The sequence below is a fragment of the Taudactylus pleione genome, unplaced genomic scaffold, assembly GCF_031769625.1.
Source record: "Taudactylus pleione unplaced genomic scaffold, aTauple2 ptg000066l, whole genome shotgun sequence".
Classification (NCBI taxonomy): Eukaryota; Metazoa; Chordata; class Amphibia; order Anura; family Myobatrachidae; genus Taudactylus; species Taudactylus pleione.
In genome coordinates this window covers 37,289,082-37,309,312 of record NW_028284468.1, presented here as the reverse complement: position 1 = coordinate 37,309,312, position 20,231 = coordinate 37,289,082, and the positions used below count along the sequence as shown (strand labels likewise).

General features: G+C 43.1%; 1 protein-coding gene across 1 annotated transcript in view; it reads left to right on the top strand.

Moving 5' to 3' along the window:
• Window positions 1-20,231, top strand: part of LOC148534596 (uncharacterized) — a 210,830-nt gene that overhangs the window by 134,834 nt on the left and 55,765 nt on the right. Inside the window, exon 2 of the mRNA XM_088466934.1 lies at window positions 9,583-9,668. Coding sequence (XP_088323060.1) covers window positions 9,606-9,668 — 63 coding nt within the window. The 5' untranslated portion in view covers window positions 9,583-9,605. The remainder of the gene's footprint in view (window positions 1-9,582; window positions 9,669-20,231) is intronic.

Genomic DNA, 20,231 nt, shown 5'->3' with positions numbered 1-20,231 from the left:
TAACCAAACTAATCTCCATTAACATATAGCGTAGTGGGCGGGGATAGTACAATACGATCCCCTGCAGCTTGATGAGCTCCTAATTGCGCCTTTATTTCAAGTGAAATGTGGTCTATCCTTATATCCTGGAGAGAAATTACTTAGTCAGTAACAGAAGTTCATGGTAACAATTTATCTGTGGGTAAACACAAGCATGTATATAGCTCCATAAACTCTTATACTGTACTGAAACCATAGTGAGAGCTTGCATTATTAAAAGTAGGTCTGGTATGTGTCTGAGCTGCGTTTGTGTTAATGAGACGAGCACTGATAGTGTGCAGACGTGCAGGCAGGTGGCGGTCTCTGAGAAGTGACAGTAAAGGCTGACAAGAGATGGGATAATTTGATGACAACTGGTCGGTTAAGATAGATAATGAACTAGCAGCACTGATTTGGCATTCGCTCGCGCATATTGCTACATGGCCTATTTGCAACACAAATCTGTTGTTATTAAAAAGCAAGCTATCTATTATTATAATTAAGCTACAACATCTGTGTAATGAAAAACATATTTTATACCAGCAAGTGTTTGTAGCGGGAAGCTATTAAAAACAGTCTGGTAATCAAATTCTCTTCCATTATATTCCTATACTTTAAAATATGGCATAAAACAGCTCCATTGCACTTTTGTGATATGTTGTTGTGATATGTTGTTTTGAATGCATGGAAAATGATCTCTAAAGTTTTGCTGACTTCACTGAAATTTTTTTTTTTTTATTTCAAAGAAATCCATAACTTACCTAAACCACAAAGTAACTGCATTGAAAAAACACAGCACACCACACGTATATGTAACAACACATGGGAACAATCTATTTTCTTGAGGGCAAACCACATAATACTCTTATTCAGACTAAAAACTAATGTGTGAACAAGCCATTAAAGAGATTGTTAATTCAGAAATCCACTAATTGACATTTTTGTGCTTCAGTAAAGGTAACAAGTTACAAAGACTAGAAAGTAGATATATCAAAGTGCTGATTATTATGCATTTTTAAACCCAACATCATTCAGACGGGTTTTCAAAAACAAATCACATTATTTATTTTTCTGCAAAAATATCACATATAATGTTGGGCAGTTTGAAAAGATGTGAAACTACATATAATTTGCAAAGCAATCACCAATCATTATGTCAATTCCGTTTGCTCTTGATTCAACTGTGAGTGTCCAATTTTCACTTACATGTGTGTTAAACATATACATATCTGTGACTCCCATAAACCAGGGTTTCCCAAGCTCAGTTACCCAAGGAGCCCTAACAGTCCAGGTTTTAAGGATATCCATGTTTAAGCACAGATGGTTAAATCAATGTGACTGAGGAACTAATTAAGTCACCTGTGCTAAAGTCTGGATATCCTTAAAACCTGGACTGTTAGAGTGCCTTGAGGTATTCCTTCTGAGCATGCTGATGTGTTGAGATGATGCTTGTCTTTAACAGCCCAGACCTAAAGGGACTGAAGTCGACAGACAAAATAAGTATTTTTATGTGACCTGTTTTTAAACCATTCAAATGCTGTGTAGCACATGGATCAGCCTGATGGCTGTTAAAGGCATGTTGTATTGAGCCAGGAGCTCACTGCTATACATTTCAACTGGGTGGTGATGAACAATTCTCTCTCTTTTTTTTGTGTTATGGATTAATATTGTGGTGAAATCTTATGGCTCTTTGTCCATACAAATGAATAAAAAACAGCTTTTCTATTTTAGTGAATGGGAGTGCCCTCCTTATTGTGGAACTATATATATATATATATATATATTAGGGGTGTGCACCGGCCACTTTTCGTGTTTTGTGTTTTGGTTTTGGATCTGGATCTTTCTTCGTGTTTTGGATCTGGATTGGTTTTGCCAAAACCACCCTTCCGTGTTTTGGGTTCTGGGTTTTGTGTTTTGGATCTGTATTTTTTTGAAAAAAAGCATAAAAACAGCTAAAATCACAGAATTTGTAGGTTTTTCTGCTCCTATGCTATTATTAACCTCAATAACCTTAATTTCCACTCATTTCCAGTCTATTCTGAATACCTCACACCTCACAATAGTGTTTTTATGTCCAAAAGGTTGCACCGAGGTAGCTGGATGACTATGCTAAGCGACACGAGTGGGCGGCACAAACACGTGACCCATCTAGGCGTGAAACTGCAGTGGCAGACAGGATGGCATTGAAAAACTAGGCCCCAAACTGTACATAATGCAAAGAAAAAAAAGAGGTGCAAGATGGAATTGTCCTTGGGCCCTCCCACCCACCCTTATGTTGTATAAACAGGACATGCACACTTTAACAAACCAATCATTTCAGCGCCAGGGTCTGCCACACAACTGTGGCTGAAATGATTGGTTCGTTTGGGCCCCCACAAAACAAGCTGGCAATTAATCTGTCCCTGCACAAACTGGCTCTACGGAGGCAAGAAGTCGTCCTCATCCTCCTCATCCACAGATTCCTCACCCTCTTCAGTGTTATGTACATCCTCATCCTCACAGAGTATTAATTCGTCCCTGCTGGAACCACAGGTCCCTCTGTACGTTCTGGAGGCTGGTCTCCCTGGAAGAGTTGATCATTCATTTTATGAACATCATCTTCTCCACATTTTGTGGAAGCAACCTCCTACGCCTTTCGCTAACAAGGTTCCCGGCTGCACTAAACACTCTTTCGGAGTACACACTGGAGGGGGGGCAACTCAGGTAAAATAGAGCCAGTTTGTACAGGGACCTCCAAATTGCTTCTTTTTCCTGCCAGTACAGGTACGGACTGTCTGACATGCCTACTTGGATGCTGTCACCGATGTAATCCTTTAACAGACAGACGCACGCTTGTCGCTGCTGCTTTGAGGATTCAAGTGCGGCTACAGCCCACACAATTCACAAAGACAGAAAAAAAAAAAGAATATTTTTATTGTTTGTGGAGCACACTTTGAGGGTTACACCACCCTCTAACAGACAGACGCACGCTTGTCGCTGCTGCTTTGAGGATGCAAGTGCGGCTACAGCCCACACAATTCACAAAGACCGAAAAAAAAAGAACAATATTTTAATTGTTTGTGTAGCACACTTTGAGGGTGTCACCACCCTTTAACAGACAGACGCACGCTTGTCGCTGCTGCTTTAAGGATGCAGGTGCGGCTACAGCCCACACATTTCACAAAGACAGAAAAAAAAAGAACAATATTTTAATTGTTTGTGTAGCACACTTTGAGGGTGTCACCAGCCTTTAACAGACAGACGCACGCTTGTCGCTGCTGCTTTGAGGATGCAGGTGGAATCTAGACGGGATTTGGAACCGAGGACACACTACCTCCATCAATTGTCTAAATCCCACTGCACTAATGTCGGATACCGGACGCACGTCTAACACCAACATAGCAGTCAAGGCCTCAGTTATACGTTTTGCTTCAGGATGACTGCTGTCGTACTTCATCCTCATCGCTAGGGACTGTTGGAGGGTCAATTGTTTAGTAAAAGTAGTGATGTTCCTACTTCCTCTCTGGGATGATGAACAACTCCCAGCAGCAGCAACAGCACTAGTAGGAAGTGGTTCTTGATCTTTCCCTATTTTATTTTTATCAGAGAAAGTTTGGTCCTCCATTTATGTTATATTGATATATATACGTGCGGCTAAAGCGCACACAAACACAGAAAATATTTTTTTATTTTTGCTGGAGAGTAGTGCACTTTGTGGGTTACACCACCCTTTAAGAAATGAGCCAGCCGGCTCTTTACTTATGGGACACAGGCGCACGCTTGGCGCTGCTCCTTTGTTGATGCACGTGCAGCCACAGTGCACACAAGTCACAAACACAGAAAATATATATTTTTTTGGTTTGGAGTGTACTTTGGGGGTTACAGAACCCTTTAACGGTCAAGCCAGCCGGCCCTTTACTTATGACACAGGCGCACGCTTGGCACTACTTTGTTGATGCACGTGCGGCTACTGCGCACACAATTCACAAACACAGAAAATAATTTTTTTTTTGGTTTGGACTAGAGTGTACTTTCGGGGGTTACAGCACCCTTTAACGGTCAAGCCAGCCGGCCCTTTACTTATGACACAGGCGCACACTTGGCACTACTTTGTTGATGCACGTGCGGCTACTGCGCACACAATTCACAAACACAGAAAATAATTTTTTTTTGGTTTGGACTGGAGTGTACTTTCGGGGGTTACAGCACCCTTAACGGTCAAGCCAGCCGGCCCTTTACTTATGACACAGGCGCACGCTTGGCACTACTTTGTTGATGCACGTGCGGCTACTGCGCACACAATTCACAAACACAGAAAATAATTTTTTTTTGGTTTGGACTGGAGTGTACTTTCGGGGGTTACAGCACCCTTTAACGGTCAAGCCAGCCGGCCCTTTACTTATGACACAGGCGCACGCTTGGCACTACTTTGTTGATGCACGTGCGGCTACTGCGCACACAATTCACAAACACAGAAAATATATTATATTTTTAGCACTTGGGGGGAGCACCCCTGATGGACAGGGCACCCCCTGGACAACACTACAGCACCTCTTTAGGACTGGGACACTGCACAGGACTTTGGAGTGGACACAGCCCCTATGGAGAACTGACTGCACAACACAGTCCAGCCAGCCCCTATGGACTTTGAAGTAGTGGACACAGGACACAGCCCCTATTAACAACAGCAGCACAGCACAACACAGCCAGCCCCTATGGACTTTGAAGTAGTGGACAACAGCAGCACTACACTACACTACACTACACAGCCCTAACTCCCACCCTCCCTCTTCACTGTCCACAGCCGAGTGAGAAAATGGCGCCGACGTGGGTACCTTATATAGGATCCAAAACCCGCGAGACTCGGAAGGCGGGAAGATGACGTTTTGCCTCGATTTCAGAATCCGAGTCAGGCGGGAAAAGTCGAGCCTGACTCGGATCGGACTCGGATCGGGGGGGCTCGGGGGGGTTCGGATTTCAGAAATCCGAACCCGCTCACCCCTAATATATATATATATATATATATATATACAGAACCGTCCACTTGCAGAGTAATCCACCAGGGGCTCAAACAGAGACAAGGCCAGCACTCACAGTCCTTTAAGATCACCAATAATTGAATCCAATCATGTAGATCATAGCAGCACTGGTACAAATAATAAGGGCATCATCAGAATATCATACATATCTTAAGTATTGGCATAAACTGGGCTCCATCCCCCAGTGCCTAGTCCCTGACGACGGTTGAGACCGAAACAGCTGTCGGGACTAGGCACTGGGGGATGGAGCCCAGTTTATGCCAATACTTAAGATATCTATGATATGCTGATGATGCCCTTATTATTTGTACCAGTGCTGCTATGATCTACACGATTGGATCTTAAAGGACTGTGAGTGCTGGCCTCATCTCTGTTTGAGCCCCTGGTGGATTACTCTGCAAGTGGACGGTTCTGTATATTGATTACATTGGCCTGGCACCCAATATATATATCATTTGGTGTTGTGCGGTTTTTTGTGCTTGCTTTTATATATATATATATATATATATATATTTTAGAGGAATGGTTATGAGAGGAAAAATTGAAAAATTAAAATTAGTAATGATTGTCGCATAAGTAAAATAAACGTGTGGACATTTGAAACTTCAAAACTATGTAACATCATATAAAACAATGTAAAAAATATGTTAATATTAAATTGAAATTGAAGGGTAATTCCTTCTCCAATGAAGTAGGACTGGAAGGAAAGATGGAAAATTTATATTTGAAAGCTGAATTATTCATTATGAACTATCCGATCTCCAGACAGATATTACAGGAGGATGTAGTCAGCATCCCGGCGATCCGATTACATGTATACTGTAGTTATAAACCAAAAATATAGTAGTGGTGGAGGGGCATCATGATGATCTACCCAGGGAGATCAAATTGCCGAAATAGTAACTGAAGAGCCAGAGGTATTACAGGGAATTTGCTCCATCCTTACATGTACCATATTTCTCTATTATTGAGGGGACAGAGGGAGCGGCAGATTTCTTACAGTAGATGGCAATCAGGCATTTAACAATATTCCCATGTCAATTCCTGGGGTTCTTTATTTGTTGAACCTTAAGAATGAAGTAATCTATATATACAGTATAATAGAGAGACCTTTAGAAGAGGTGTAATTCCAAAATAATAACTCTCATACAGAACAATAATAGTGTAGTCTTTAAAAAAGTTATAATAAAAATGGCACAGTTGAAACTATTGTATTAATCATGTGTTTAGAAAGAAAATCTATTACGCAAATGAGAGTAAATGCCAGAGAAGGACAATATCAACAAGCAACTTGAACAAGGGCCACATGTAATAGCTTCCCATTTGCCAAAATTGCAGATTGTTCAATGATTTTGCTGTTGTATTTTTTAAAGTAGTGATTTTTTTCAAGGCAAAACCAGGTTGTTTTGCCTCTACAAAAATTGCAGATTCAAAAATAGTGGTAAAAGCACTGAAACTCTGCACCTTTGGCAAATCAGAAGAAATAAACATACAGTGATGTCCTCATACACCTAGCGTCTATACACCATTTGGTGCAAGATGCTTGGCATGGCTGAGATGTTCCAAGAGGAGTACCAGACTTTTCTTTACATTTTACATCTTACACTCACTGCAGACGTAGTGAAAGCCACTCAACGTGTACTAGAGATGCTGGGCTGCTACATTAACTGCACAGGTATTGGTTTTATACATGTACAAAGTCGCAGATTAAGTGGAATTTAAACTTGGTGTGAGTAAAAGACACAGAGCTGCTGTATCTAAGCCTTTTTACACAGATTCAGACTCAGTCGCACACACAGATGTACAAATGTCGCACATCAGATTGATAAGTGGAAACTAGCAATGTAGTTTTGTCGCTTCCAGTTGTTTTATTTATGCAAATCAAATGCACATTTTGAATGAGAAAAAGGTGAAGGACCTGGTGAACTAAGAGGGGCTATTTAGAGCAACTAAAACTGTATAAAGACACATCTGTATAACAATGTGCAGTGCCTGGAATACATATGAGAGTCTCAAACATCTTGACTGATTTTGCTTGTTTAGACCATGAAAAAAGTGATTTCAAGTTGTGGAGGTTTGTACCTATGGGGTAAATTTACTAAGATTCGATTTGGTCCCGATTTGTCCCGTTTTTCAACTCGGATAGGATCGATAAAAATCTGCAGTATTTTTCACTTAAAAAATCGGGAATTTACAAAGCTCCCGTTTTTGACAGGATCGTTTTGATTGATGGTGTATTTGGTCAATCCTGTCTGTTTTGAAGTTCGGATTTCACAGGCCGAATTTCTCTCCCGAACAAGCAGCCTGCACATATCAGTGAAATATGTGCAGACTGCTTTTTAATTTTTTTGTATTTTTAGGGTTCATTTTTTTTAAAACAATGACATGGGGTTCCCCCCTAAAATAGAACCAGACCCTGACTTTTCATAGCCAGTCCTGGTTGTCTAAGTACAGGGAAAAAAATGCGTAGGGCTCCACTGTACTTAGTACAACTAGCACTGGACTCTGGGAACCAGTCCTGGTTCTGGAATTACAGGGGAAAAAATGTGTAGGGTCCCCCTGTAATTCCCGCACCCTTTCTAGCAGAGGGGCTGATGCCACAGCCAGTGAGCCTTATCACCAGGCCCCCAAGTTGCAGCATCAGTCCTGACCACTAGTCAGCCCAGGCCAGGGATCCCTGGGGAGTTGGGGATCCCCCAATAAAGGGGTTCCCCTCTCCATGGCACCCATGCGGGAGAGGCTTGCTGGGACCTGCAGTTCCACTGTAAAGACCATGTTGATACTTCTATTTTTTACACACCACATACACTTTCAACCCACCACCCACCACCCGGGGGTGGTGAGGATAGCCTTGGGCTATCATCCTAGGCCAGGGGTGCCCTGGAGAGGGTGACCCCTTTATTAGGGGGGTCCCCAACTCCCCAGAGATCCCTGACCTGGGCTTACTAGCGGTCAGGACTGATGCTGCGGCTGGGGGATCCAATGAAAGGGCTCCCCTGGCTGTGGATCAGCCCCCCCACTAGAAAGGGTTCGGTGCTTGTTCTGGGAATTACAGGGAAGACCCTATGCATTTTTTCCCCTGTAATTCCAGAACCAGGACTGGTTCCCAGAGCCCAGTGCTGGTTGTACTAAGTACAGTGGAACCCTACGCATCATTTTCCCTGTACCTAGACAACCAGGACTAACTATGAAAAGTCCGGGGCTGATTCTGTTTTAGGGGGGACCTCATGTAAATTTTTTCTTTAAATTTAACCCTTACAACACACTAGCCATTCATAAATATACACAAATCACACTGATTTGTGTATGTTGGAATGCAACTCGCAGCTCTGAGGGTGGTGTATTTAAAAATTCTATTGAGTCCCCGATTTGAGTGAAAAACGGCCTAATTGAGCAAAATGAATAATGGTAAATTCCCGATATAGACCCGTATTCAATTTGTGATGAAAAGTCCCAGACTTTTCACCTGCTGGACTTTCCGCCTACATCGCATGTTTTTGTAGAAAACACTTTCCATGAGTGCCCGCTTTTTGCCCTATTCAAGGACGCGAAAACGGCACCTGGCAAAACTGAAACAGGTGAAAGTCCTGTCAGATTTGGGGAAATCAGCCTGACACCCCCCAAAAGATGCACTGACATGGGGGATCACTATGGATACCCCCGAATAGGCCTGCTGAAGGCATTTGGGGTACTTAAATGTTCTCAATAGATTCTAATTAGTGTCTTTGCTTAAGTGGTGAAGAATAGCATTTAGCAGGTTTTTTTTGAGAAAATAACTAGTCCCAGCAAATTTGGGGTACCTGAAAATGGGGCGTAGCATATTTAAAAGTTGCTAAAGTGAAGTTTAAAAAATCATGAAAAATCCACCTTCCGCAAGCACGTGCAATCAAAAAAACACCTGGGGCACACTTGGGGACCCCCCTGGAGTCTATTTAGCTAGTACTTTTTTGGGGTGTTCTTAAGTGTTTATTTTTTTAAAAAATTGATGCAGTTTACGTTTGGGGGACTGTCTTAAGGCTGCACGGGAGTTCCCGCAACATTGCACCCCAAAACCCCAATTCTGCACTTTTTTACGCCTGCTATTCATAGGCAAAACTTTTCCACCGGGTCTATTGCATTGACTTTCTGCCTAGGCGAAAAGTCTTTGAAATATCGCCTAGTGGAATTGCGCCTTAAGAGGCCTCTTCTCTAGGCAGCCTTTATAAGGCTTTCACTGTTACCAGACTTTGTGGAACCTTAGTTTCTCTGCTGGGCCTTCAAGTGCCTTATTTATTGTTATGATTCCAGTCAATGTCAGCTAATCTCATATTGCACTATCCACACACCAATAAGCCTTCTTATTCTTCTTCTTTCAGAAAAGGCAAAAAAAGCAGAATATAAAATATACCACTCTTACTTGCTAAATGGTTATATTACTACTTTGAAATCATTGTTTGGCTGCAGATATTTAATCTGAGAAATACAATTTTTTAAGGACCATGCACCTTGGTTACAAAAGTTAATAAATGTATCTGTTTCTCTTAAATGTACACGACTTATCGAATAGAGATCACCTGACCACAGCAGAAAATGCAGAGGGACGATATACGAGTGTGTCTAATGGTAAATGGAGAACCATGCATTAAATGTAAGGTAAGATGTCCTGCAGCCTGGAGCAATATGGAAACTCCCAGAAGGTCCCAAAATAGTGCTAATAGAGATTATGTATATTAATGCTTTGGTACTGGAAAATACCATTGTACTAAATGAAGTATTTAGGTTTTATCCCTAGTTTGCAAACCCTGATTAGGGGCTCTAATTAGTGGTAATAATACATTTGTACAATAGTTAATAAGGACCAAAATATGAGGTGAAATATAAATTTATTATAATAGTAAAGCAAAATCTGGGTGTTCAACCCATCACTCCAGAATAATAAATGGATGCTTGGCCTGCTGCATGTTTCTTTCTTCACTCAAGGAGCAGATACAAATTCATAAAACTGGTACGATGGCAAATGTTGCACGGTTGCACCCAACTGTTGTAACCCAGATGGCGGATTACATTATTGGGGGTAAGACTCTGTGTACAGCAGCTGACATAATTGGAGTACAAGGTTCATCTGTCAGGTGACCCCCTAGCGCCATCTGATCAGCGGTGACCTTTCCTTGCAGCCACTTCTGTTTTCCACTTAAGAATCCACTCTATTATTGATCCGAACCCAGCAGTGGCACCGCTGCAAGTGGGAGTATTTGGTAAGACTGTGACTTCAGGGGGTCCGTTGAAGCATACATTAGGCAAAGCTTTATTTTGATGTTTTTTTTACTCAGGGCAGTTACATTGGCAGGTGCACACCATAGACGTTAGGTCTCACGTACATACCAGCATAATTTATTTTTATCATTGCTTAGTTTTATTACATAGATCACAAATTATACAGGTATATAAAAGTGTCCCTTTATATTGAACTGTTTTATCTTCAAAGTAAAATGCTGCATAAAGCAAAAGGCTAGACAGTTGTAAATTAACCTAAACCAAAAAGGTGAAATGTTTATATAATAATAATGTATCTGTCTGTAACACATCATTATCATTAATTTACTGCAGAATGTTTTCAGCATTGGAACCTATGATAAAAGTCATTAAAATAAAATAGTCATTTTATTCTTCTTCTGTGCACAACACAAGCCATAACAGCATAATATTAACAGTCACTGGAACGTTGGTTGTCAGCAATTCACACACACAAGACGTCAGCAGCATCTGCATCTTCCTCTTATTTCAGACAGCCGTCTTATAAATTATTCCTGGAAACGTGATCAACAGACAGAAAAGGGGTTTAAAGGGCGGTAGTGTTTCTTTGTTTCTTTCGTCTAAAGCTAGATTAAAGGAACGCGTAACTAAAGAATGACTGAATGGAGCTTTGCACCACAGGCATTTTACACTTTGATCCTGGTGTGGTCTGCAATAGTCTATCCTTACAACTGTCAAAGTGGGGTTTAGAGCAACCAGAGACCAAAAGTCAGGTTCAGAATTGAGATGTTCAGCTGAACCTCACGATGCCGGGCAACTGCCATTTTCCGCGCAGCAGAGATAAACCCCTTCCATAAGAGATGTGTACCTCTAAATGGATGTAAACAAAAGCTCTTTAGAAGAGTCATGTGGCCTCTCAGCAAAGACGGTTTAATATAGTAAAATAAATAAAATATACAGATTACATATGTGAAAGAAGACATTGGCCCTCATACATTAAACACAGTGGATGGACACTGCAGACAAGCCTGGGGAAGAGGCTATGCAAAAGTGTAAATGTCAGATGAATGTCCGACCTACCACCACTATAGAACTACAACTCTAAGCAATCTTTTCAGGTTCCTTCTAAAATATTGATCAGTTAACCTCATTTATGGTGTAAACTAATGAGAGTGAGGGGCCACTTTGACTTCTTTTTTTTTACAATGGTAAAAATGCATGCCATTAGAAGTATGTGATGAGAATTGATACCTGCCCCAAATCTGTTTTGCTGCACTACAAAACTAGGTGCACAATAAATATCTTCTGTAACTAGCAAGAAGCAGCTTGTTCCCCACCAACTCCTATTGGCTCGAGCAAATGTCACCTCCACTGCCAAAGCTGCCCCCTTGCCCTGCAAATCTGTGCACCTAAATAAATGTTCAGCACCACCTTGATTGCTTACTGTATACTTTCTTATCCATATTTATACCATTTTAAATGACATATTAGAAAGAAGGTCCAAAGACAAACTCAGAACTATGGGACTGATTCAGCATTGCATGTAAGTGCAATGCTGAACCCAGATTCACGATTATTGGGAACCTGCACTAGGCCTATTCTGCAAATGAGAAGAACGGGTCCTGCAAGATTGCGCTCAGTGCCCGATTGACAGGCAGAGGCATTTAAGGGGCGGTGCGGGGACGGCTGGAGTTCCCAGAAACAGGGGCCTGTTGGCCCCTTTTTCCGGGAGTGTTAAGGCCAGGGGCTGCGTCCACAAACGCAGTTTTCTGGCCTCATGAGCCAGCCACCCTGCATAAGCTGAGGCTTACTCAGCTGGCCGGCGCCGTCCATCATCGCCTCTGATGGGCGCGATGGTTATCCCAGCCTGCAACCTCGGTCGCAGAGCTGAAATCGCAAATGCATCAGGGGGAGTCATACACCTCCTGCTACATTTGCATAGCAGCGAGGATAGAATTACAAAGCTGCTTACGTGCAGCTTTACAATTCCGTCCTCTGCTGAATTAGCCCCAATAAGCAGAAGGGTTTTTGTCTGACACTAACATTTTCATGGAAATACCTACATATTCTGTAATTCCGCTGAAAATAAGAATAGTACAATTTAATTTTGTATCCTGTCCAAGAGGTAGATTTACTAATGAGTGGGTTGTCAAAGCCTCTGATCATGGCTTTGACAGATAGTTTTAGACTGGCCATAGGAATAAATACTAAATCTGGCTTGTTTAGCAATCATTCTTTTTGCTATTTCAAAACTATCGGTCAAAGCTCATGATCGGCAGCTTTGACAATTTGCTCCTAATGGGGGGTATCCACTTAGTGATTTAAACAAGCGATTGCACGATAACGATGTCGTTATCAGGCAATCGCATGCAAATCGTGCATGCATCATGCATGCATCGGGCATGTTTTGTGCGGAAGCAACCCGCGATGCGCGTGCCCGACATCCGACATCGCCCGTACATGCAGGTCAACCTGACGATCTCGTCAGGTTCTGCATTTGCGGGGATGAGGGATGTGCCGGGACTGAACGAGTGAACGTTCAGTCTAGGCGCATCGCTAGCTATACAAACGACAGCACGATTGCAATTCGCAATCGTGCTCTCGTTTGCATATCGCTAAGTGGATACCCCCATTAGTAAATCCATAGACAAACGTGTGTGAGGGGGGGGACTTCCAGTTGCAAGGAAACCCCCTTCAGAGTCTCAAATCATGATCACAATAGCTATATGGTATTATTCGATTTTACTAGAGCTGTAGCCACAACATGCAGTATAAGGATTGGAACTGAGCTGTGACAGCAGCTACCTACCAAGTCTACTGTGTGCATGTAGAACAGAGCACCAATTATGCCTCCTCCGTGGGTTGGCCACATTCTAAAATTAAGCATATGGAACCCCCCTCTAGAATTGCTGCATTTGCCCCTATAATCTACCCCTAAAACTTACACTTGAACCAATGTACAGGAAAGGCTCTACTGAATCTATGAACCCAGGACAGATGCTCTCTTTGGGGCTGATACAGAGTTACAACTGTGCTGTACCTTGTGTGAAATCCCTCTGCATACTATGTATATACCTAAACAAAACCGGCATAGACATGGTTCAGGCATTCAAGTCTGCATAGTCCTGGTGGAGAGGCGAGACATGGGAGGGTGGACTTGGTCTAATGTAGGCAGAGTACAGTAAGGGTGTGTTTGTGCAGATGTCAAACATATGCAGGTGTGGGAACCAACACATATATGAGAAAGCTGTAATTTTTGTATGTGGTCAAGGACAGGTGCAAGTGACAGATGAGAATGATGACATACGCCAGCATTGGTGAATTGCTTGTGATTGGCTTGTAGCAAATACAGTGCTGACTTATGGGTGCTTTCCCCACTGCTCATGTATATATTAAGGTTTTATATGAGTGTGTTAGCATTTTTTCTATTTATACATGGATGGAAAGTTATTTCTGCTGTATTTCAGACATTACTGAATCTTACCAATGCCTAATAGCAAAACAAATGGTTGAAAACTGATGCCTTATAGCTATACAAATGCTTAAAAACATGGGTGTAAGTGTATTTAATTTTAATGTATGCCTGGTGCTGACTCTCACATTTTGGCATATGCAGGAAATAGCAACATTTATAGTGAAAGCATTTGTGCTTGTGATTCGGAGTGTAATCACAAGCATAAGACGCATCAGCCCCTTTGTCCTTCCTAATCCATTCATTTATAGAACATAAAGAGGGAACAATATGGTTAGTCATACTGTACTTCACAGTCTGGTTTTATGGAGAGACATTTAAAAAGCAATAACATCTGTACCCTGCAGGAGAAACCGTGTCCAACTGGTTATGTTTAGATACATTTAATGGAGCTATACTAAACTTTGAACGTTTTGGTCAGAGGTTAGAGATTTAGGGGCATCTTGATCAAAAAACTGTTTTTGGGGGATACCTGCAAATATTCAGGATCCCCAAATGAATGAAAGAGGTACCAGATATCTCCTTATCTGCCATGATCCATCAATTTCCAACAGCAGCTGCAGCTCACATGGGGGCTGCAAAGCTGTCAGTTTTATTAGGATCCAGAATGCGTAACAATCCGGAGAATGGCCCCTGCAGCTAACGCCATCTGAATGGTGTTAGCCACTGTAGCCTTTAGGCTATATTCTGCAAAAATTACTGGGAGAGGGATCCTCCGGAAGAGTGAGGATTTGTGTGTGACTTGTGTATGTTTATGAATGGCTAACCTGCCCCGGACTTACCAGCCAGTCCTGGTACCTAAAATTACGGGTAACAAAATGAGTAGGGTTCCACCATAATTTAGGTACCAGCACCAGGCTGCAGGAGCAGTCCTGGTTTTAAATATAGGGGGAAAAAAATGCATAGGGGTCCCCCTATATTTAAAACCAGCACCAGACCAAAAATGACCGGAGTGTAATGCCACAGCCAGGAGACCCTGTTACTGGGTCTCCAGGGACAAAGCATTATCACCCAAGCCGCTCAGGCCAAGCTGGGGATCTCAAGGGAGGTAGGGACCCCATAAAAAAGGGGTCCCCCTCTCCTGAACCCCAGGCTTTGTCTGAAGCAGTGGGTAAGGGGGTAATGGTGGGGGCCAAATTAAGTGTGACTATTGTATTTTACCATGGAACTATAGGTGCCAGCATGCCTGCCATTTGGCAATTGTGGAACTACAAGTGCCAGCTGACGTGTGGCACTTGTATCTCCACTCTAAAATAAATAGTTAAAAAACCACATCACTCACACATCGTAGAAAGTAGAAGCTTTGCTGGCACCTGTAGTTTCATGGTAAAATACAATAGTCACACTTTATTTGCCCCCCCCATTACCCCCCTACCCAACGCTCCAGGGGTGCGGGGAAGAGCCCCGGACTTCAGACCAAGCCTGGGGTTCAGGAGAGGAGGGACCCCTTTTTTATGGGATCCCCACCTCCCCTGAGTGGCTTGGGGTGATAATGCTTTGGCCCTGGAGACCCGGTAATAGGGTCTCCTGGCTGTGGCATTACACCCTGGTCGTTATGGGTCCGGTGCTGGTTTTAAATATAGGGGGACCCCTATGCAATTTTTTCTCCCTATATTTAATACCAGGACTGGCCCTGCAGCTCGGTGCTGGTACCTAAATTACGGTAGAACCCTACTCACTTTGTTCCCCGTAATTTTAGGTACCAGGACAGGCTGACAAGTCCGAGGGCTGGTTAGGCTTTGGGGGGGGGACATCACTTCATTTTTTAAAAAGAAATTAACCCTTAAAATCTAAAAAAATAAACAAGCAGTCTGCACATATTTCACTGATATGTGCAACCTGCTTGCTCGGGAGAGAAATTCGGTCGGTAAAATCTGGACTTCAAAATGGACAGGATCGACCAAATACACCATCAATGAAAATGATCCTATCAAAACTGGGAGCTTAATAAATTCCCGATTTTTTAAGTGAAAAAAACGGCCGTTTTTGATCGATCCTATCCGAGTTAAAACACGGGACAATTCGGGACCAAATCGAATCTTAGTAAATTTACCCCATGATCTAGGCCTTATAGCTGTACACAGCCTCATGTCATGTTTAGGACAGAAAAAAAAGATGTAGATTGTGAAAAATGTGCATGTGTGCAATAAAAAAATGCAACTACAAAAAAACCTTTCCTTCTTTCTCACCGATGAATGCTAGTGTGACAAGCTCTCTAGTTTTGAAATTCACCCCTTCATTCTATTGCTACCAGTGCCAAAACTAGCTGGCACAATGCTCTGTGAAGCCATGTTCCCAGACTGGATGACGTCACTCCTAGAAGGCGGGGCAACTAGCACCTAGAAGTATGGCACAGGCCGGTACGTCTTGAGAATGCTCCCGGAAGGCTATACAGGCTGCAGTGCTACAGGCATGTCTAGAGCGTCCAAATGACACTGCTGCAATGATCCTGGCTGCAGGGTTCCGTTACAGGCACCCTGCGAGCCAGATGCACGGGCTGTGGGGCAGCAACGGTGCTGCCCATATAGTCATGCTCTCTGTTACACTCCTGATCGCTACATCCTTATCTCCCTTTGCCTATTTTTAATATTGTTAACAGTTCAAAACCTCAGTGGATTTGATGAATTTTAATATTTATTCTTCATGTTATTGATACCTATTTTGTTTTCACAAAATTGTCATTTTGTTTTGTTATTCCCATTTTGATGTGCTTTGATTTATAGCAGGCTTGCCTACCCTCCCGATTTGGCCGGGAGCCTCCCGATTTTCGGGTGCCACTCCCGGCCTCCAGGAATGGCAGCCAAGCCTCCCGGAAGCTTGCGACCCTCCCGACCTCCCCCCTGAAAAAAATGGAAACCCCCGCAGCGGGGGCCCCGGTGACGCGATTCGCGCAGAATCGCGTCATCGTGGCCCCGCCCCCTGCTTCACAATGCTGAAAATAACAGCATTGTGAAGAGGGGGCGGAGTCATGATGACGCGATCGTGCATCCCCGCCCCTGCCCCCGCCCCCAGTGTGCCACCAAATGGCCGCTCCGCCCCCAATGGCCGGCCCCGCCCCCTGCTATTAGCCGACAATCAGCTCCCTCACGGAAGGCTGGAGCTGATTGTCGGCAAGTATGATTTATAGTCATCTGTTTATGTTTTGAGATATACTATGTACAAACAATTTTCACTGTTGTCTATGGGCTATATTGAATCTGGCAGCGAAAAGTCATTTTCGCATGTTTGAATCATCCCCGTATTCAATTTCAAAGACTTTTCGCCGGGGAAAAGTTTTCACCATGTTTTACATGGCAAAAAATAAGTGCAGAATTGGGATTTAGGGGTGCAGGCTTAAAAAAAATTAACCTGCACCCCTGGTAGTATCATTTAAAAAAAAACTGTGTCAAAAAAAGTTAAAAAAAAAATCGGGACACCCCAAAAAAGTAACTTTAAATTTGGGGGTGAAAAAGAAAAATCGGGGAACAAGATGCCAAACTAACGAAACTAATTCTGGTGTGGTCCCCAAGTATGCGGCAGGTGTTTTCTTTATTGCGCAGAGTAGCGGCAGGTGCATTTTTGCAGAATTTTTTAAATTAACTTTAGAGACTTAAAAATATGCTTACCACCATTTTCATGTACCCCAAATTTGATAGGAATAACTAATTAAAAAAAAAAATCTAAGTGCTATGCTTCATCACTTCTTCATAGCCGCAAAAAAACACCTGCCGCGGCTATTTAAAAACCCTAATTACCTTCAGCAGGGAAAACAGGGGTACCAACAGTGATCCCCCATGTCAGGACATCATTAGGGGGGTCCCGGGATGAATTCCCGAAAATTCACCTATTTTTCCCGATACTTACGTTTCCGCAAGCTCCTGTTTTCGCTGGCTCCTAATTGAATACGGGGATAAAGCGGACACATGCCCAATACTTTATCCCCAGGAAAGCTCCGATGTGAAGTTGAAAGTCCTGCACTGACTTTTTGCTCCCTAATTGAATATGGCCCTAAATATCTAAAGTTAAAAAAGAAATCAGTAAAAAAAAAAAGCAGTTGTGTACCAGTATGATATATGGACCCGATGGGTACACATTAGAATTATGTAATGAATGACGGAACGATCCTTCATTACCTGTAAATTGGCTGCACGCGATATTGTCCGGTTGGATGTGCAGCATGGGCGACCGGACGATATTGTATGTGACCACGAGGGGAAGGGGGGGGGGCGTTCGCATATTGAACGTACACACTGAGCGATGTGGCCGACTTGTCGTTCCGATTCGTCCAAAAACTACATATCGTGCCGATATTATTTCAGTGTGTACCTAGCTTAAATCAGGCATGGGAAAGTCAGGCAGTGATAACTTCTGTTTGTAGATCTTTGAAACATGGTTGCGCAATTGTAACTTGTTCTTACCATATAAAAAGTGCATACACCTGTCTCCAGGGTTTTATATCAACATTATGGAAATGGTGCAAAATTTTTATGAATGTTTTGAAGAAACATGGGTCAGTTTTCCAGCAGATTTTTTTTTTCTGAAGCCACCAAGCCTTATATATATGTCACCACGTGAAAGTTGGATGAAGGTAAAAACATATTGACTCAAGGAGTCTGTCAATTTTAGTTATTTACGTAAACCCACTATTGGACATAATGTGTCTGGAGAGTTAATACTTACAGTAACTAAATCTGTCCTGTATGCTAAATGCCACATCCAAATACTATACTATGTAAAATGTGCAGAGAGATTAAGATTTGAAATGGGTATGTCCAAACTCAAATCTAAATTGTAGTGTAAAAATAAAGCTGACCAGCATTTGTGGGCTACATGCAAAAGCAATCAGCATATCCTGCATGCAAAAACAATCATGTATTTGCACCATTTGAAGTGCAACACAATGTCTCCAGGTGCATGTATTGCGATTAAATAGAAATACATAGAGCATCCTAGTGACCAATATACAATACAGAGAGCATCCTAGAGTGACTGACATACAACACAATGCACGTATGGGTACACTGAGATACAGAGAGACTGCAGGGATGGGATACACTGAGATACAGAGAACTGTAGGGATGGGGTACACTGAGATACAGAGAGACTGCAGGGATGGGTACACTGAGATACAGAGAGACTGCAGGGATGGGTACACTGAGATACAGAGAGACTGCAGGAATGGGTACACTAAGATACAGAGAGACTGTAGAGATGGGGTATACTGAGATACAGAGAGACTGCAGGGATGGGGTACACTGAGATACAGAGAGACTGCGGGGATGGGTACACTGAGATACAGAGAGACTGCAGGGATGGGTACACTAAGATACAGAGAGACTGCAGAGATGGGGTACACTGAGATACAGATAGAGGCCAGGGATGGGTACACTGAGATACAGAGAGACTGCAGGAATGGGTACACTAAGCTAAGGAGAGACTGCAGAGATGGGGTACACTGAGATACAGAGAGACTGCAGAGATGGGGTACACTGAGATACAGAGAGACTTCAGGGGTGAGAAACACTGAAATACCGGGACACTGCTCCCCTCTCACTGGTACTGCATCTCTCCGCTCATGGTTGTCCTCCTACTCTGAGCCATTAGTGCAACACAATGTCTCCAGGTGCATGTATTGCGATTAAATACAAATACATAGAGCATCCTAGTGACCAATATACAATACAAAGAGCATCCTAGTGACTGACATACAACACAATGCAGGTATGGGTACACTGAGATACAGAGAGACTGCAGGGATGGGTACACTGAGATACAGAGAGACTGCAGGGATGGGTACACTGAGATACAGAGAACTGTAGGGATGGGGTACACTGAGATACAGAGAGACTGCAGGGATGGGTACACTGAGATACAGAGAGACTGCAGGGATGGGTACACTGAGATACAGAGAGACTGCAGGGATGGGTACACTGAGATACAGAGAGACTGCAGGGATGGGGTACACTGAGATACAGAGAGACTGCAGGGATGGGTACACTGAGATACAGAGAGACTGCAGGGATGGGTACACTGAGATACAGAGAGACTGCAGGGATGGTCACTCTAAGATACAGAGAGACTGCAGAGATGGGGTACACTGAGATACAGAGAGACTGCAGAGATGGGGTACACTGAGATACAGAGAGACTGCAGGGATGAGAAACACTGAAATACAGGGACACTGCTCCCCTCTCACTGGTACTGCATCTCTCCGCTCATGGCTGTCCTCCTACTCTGAGCTATTAGAGTCCACTAGCAGCTATGGTCTAGGCCAGTGGGGTAGCAAGATGTCAGCATAAGCGTTCTGTTTATTGCGAACAGGCTATTGTTCCCCGACACTGCACTCAAACTTTGCTGCCACTGGGGCAGTTCTAATTAATGGCGGTCGGGTATCTGCACGGAGGCTTCATGGTTTCCGGGTGTTGGAATGCAATAGCTGGAAGTTTGGGTGCCTGCGCAGTGGAACAGGCACTCACGGTTATATTCAAACTGTCAAGCATTATTTAAGGGTG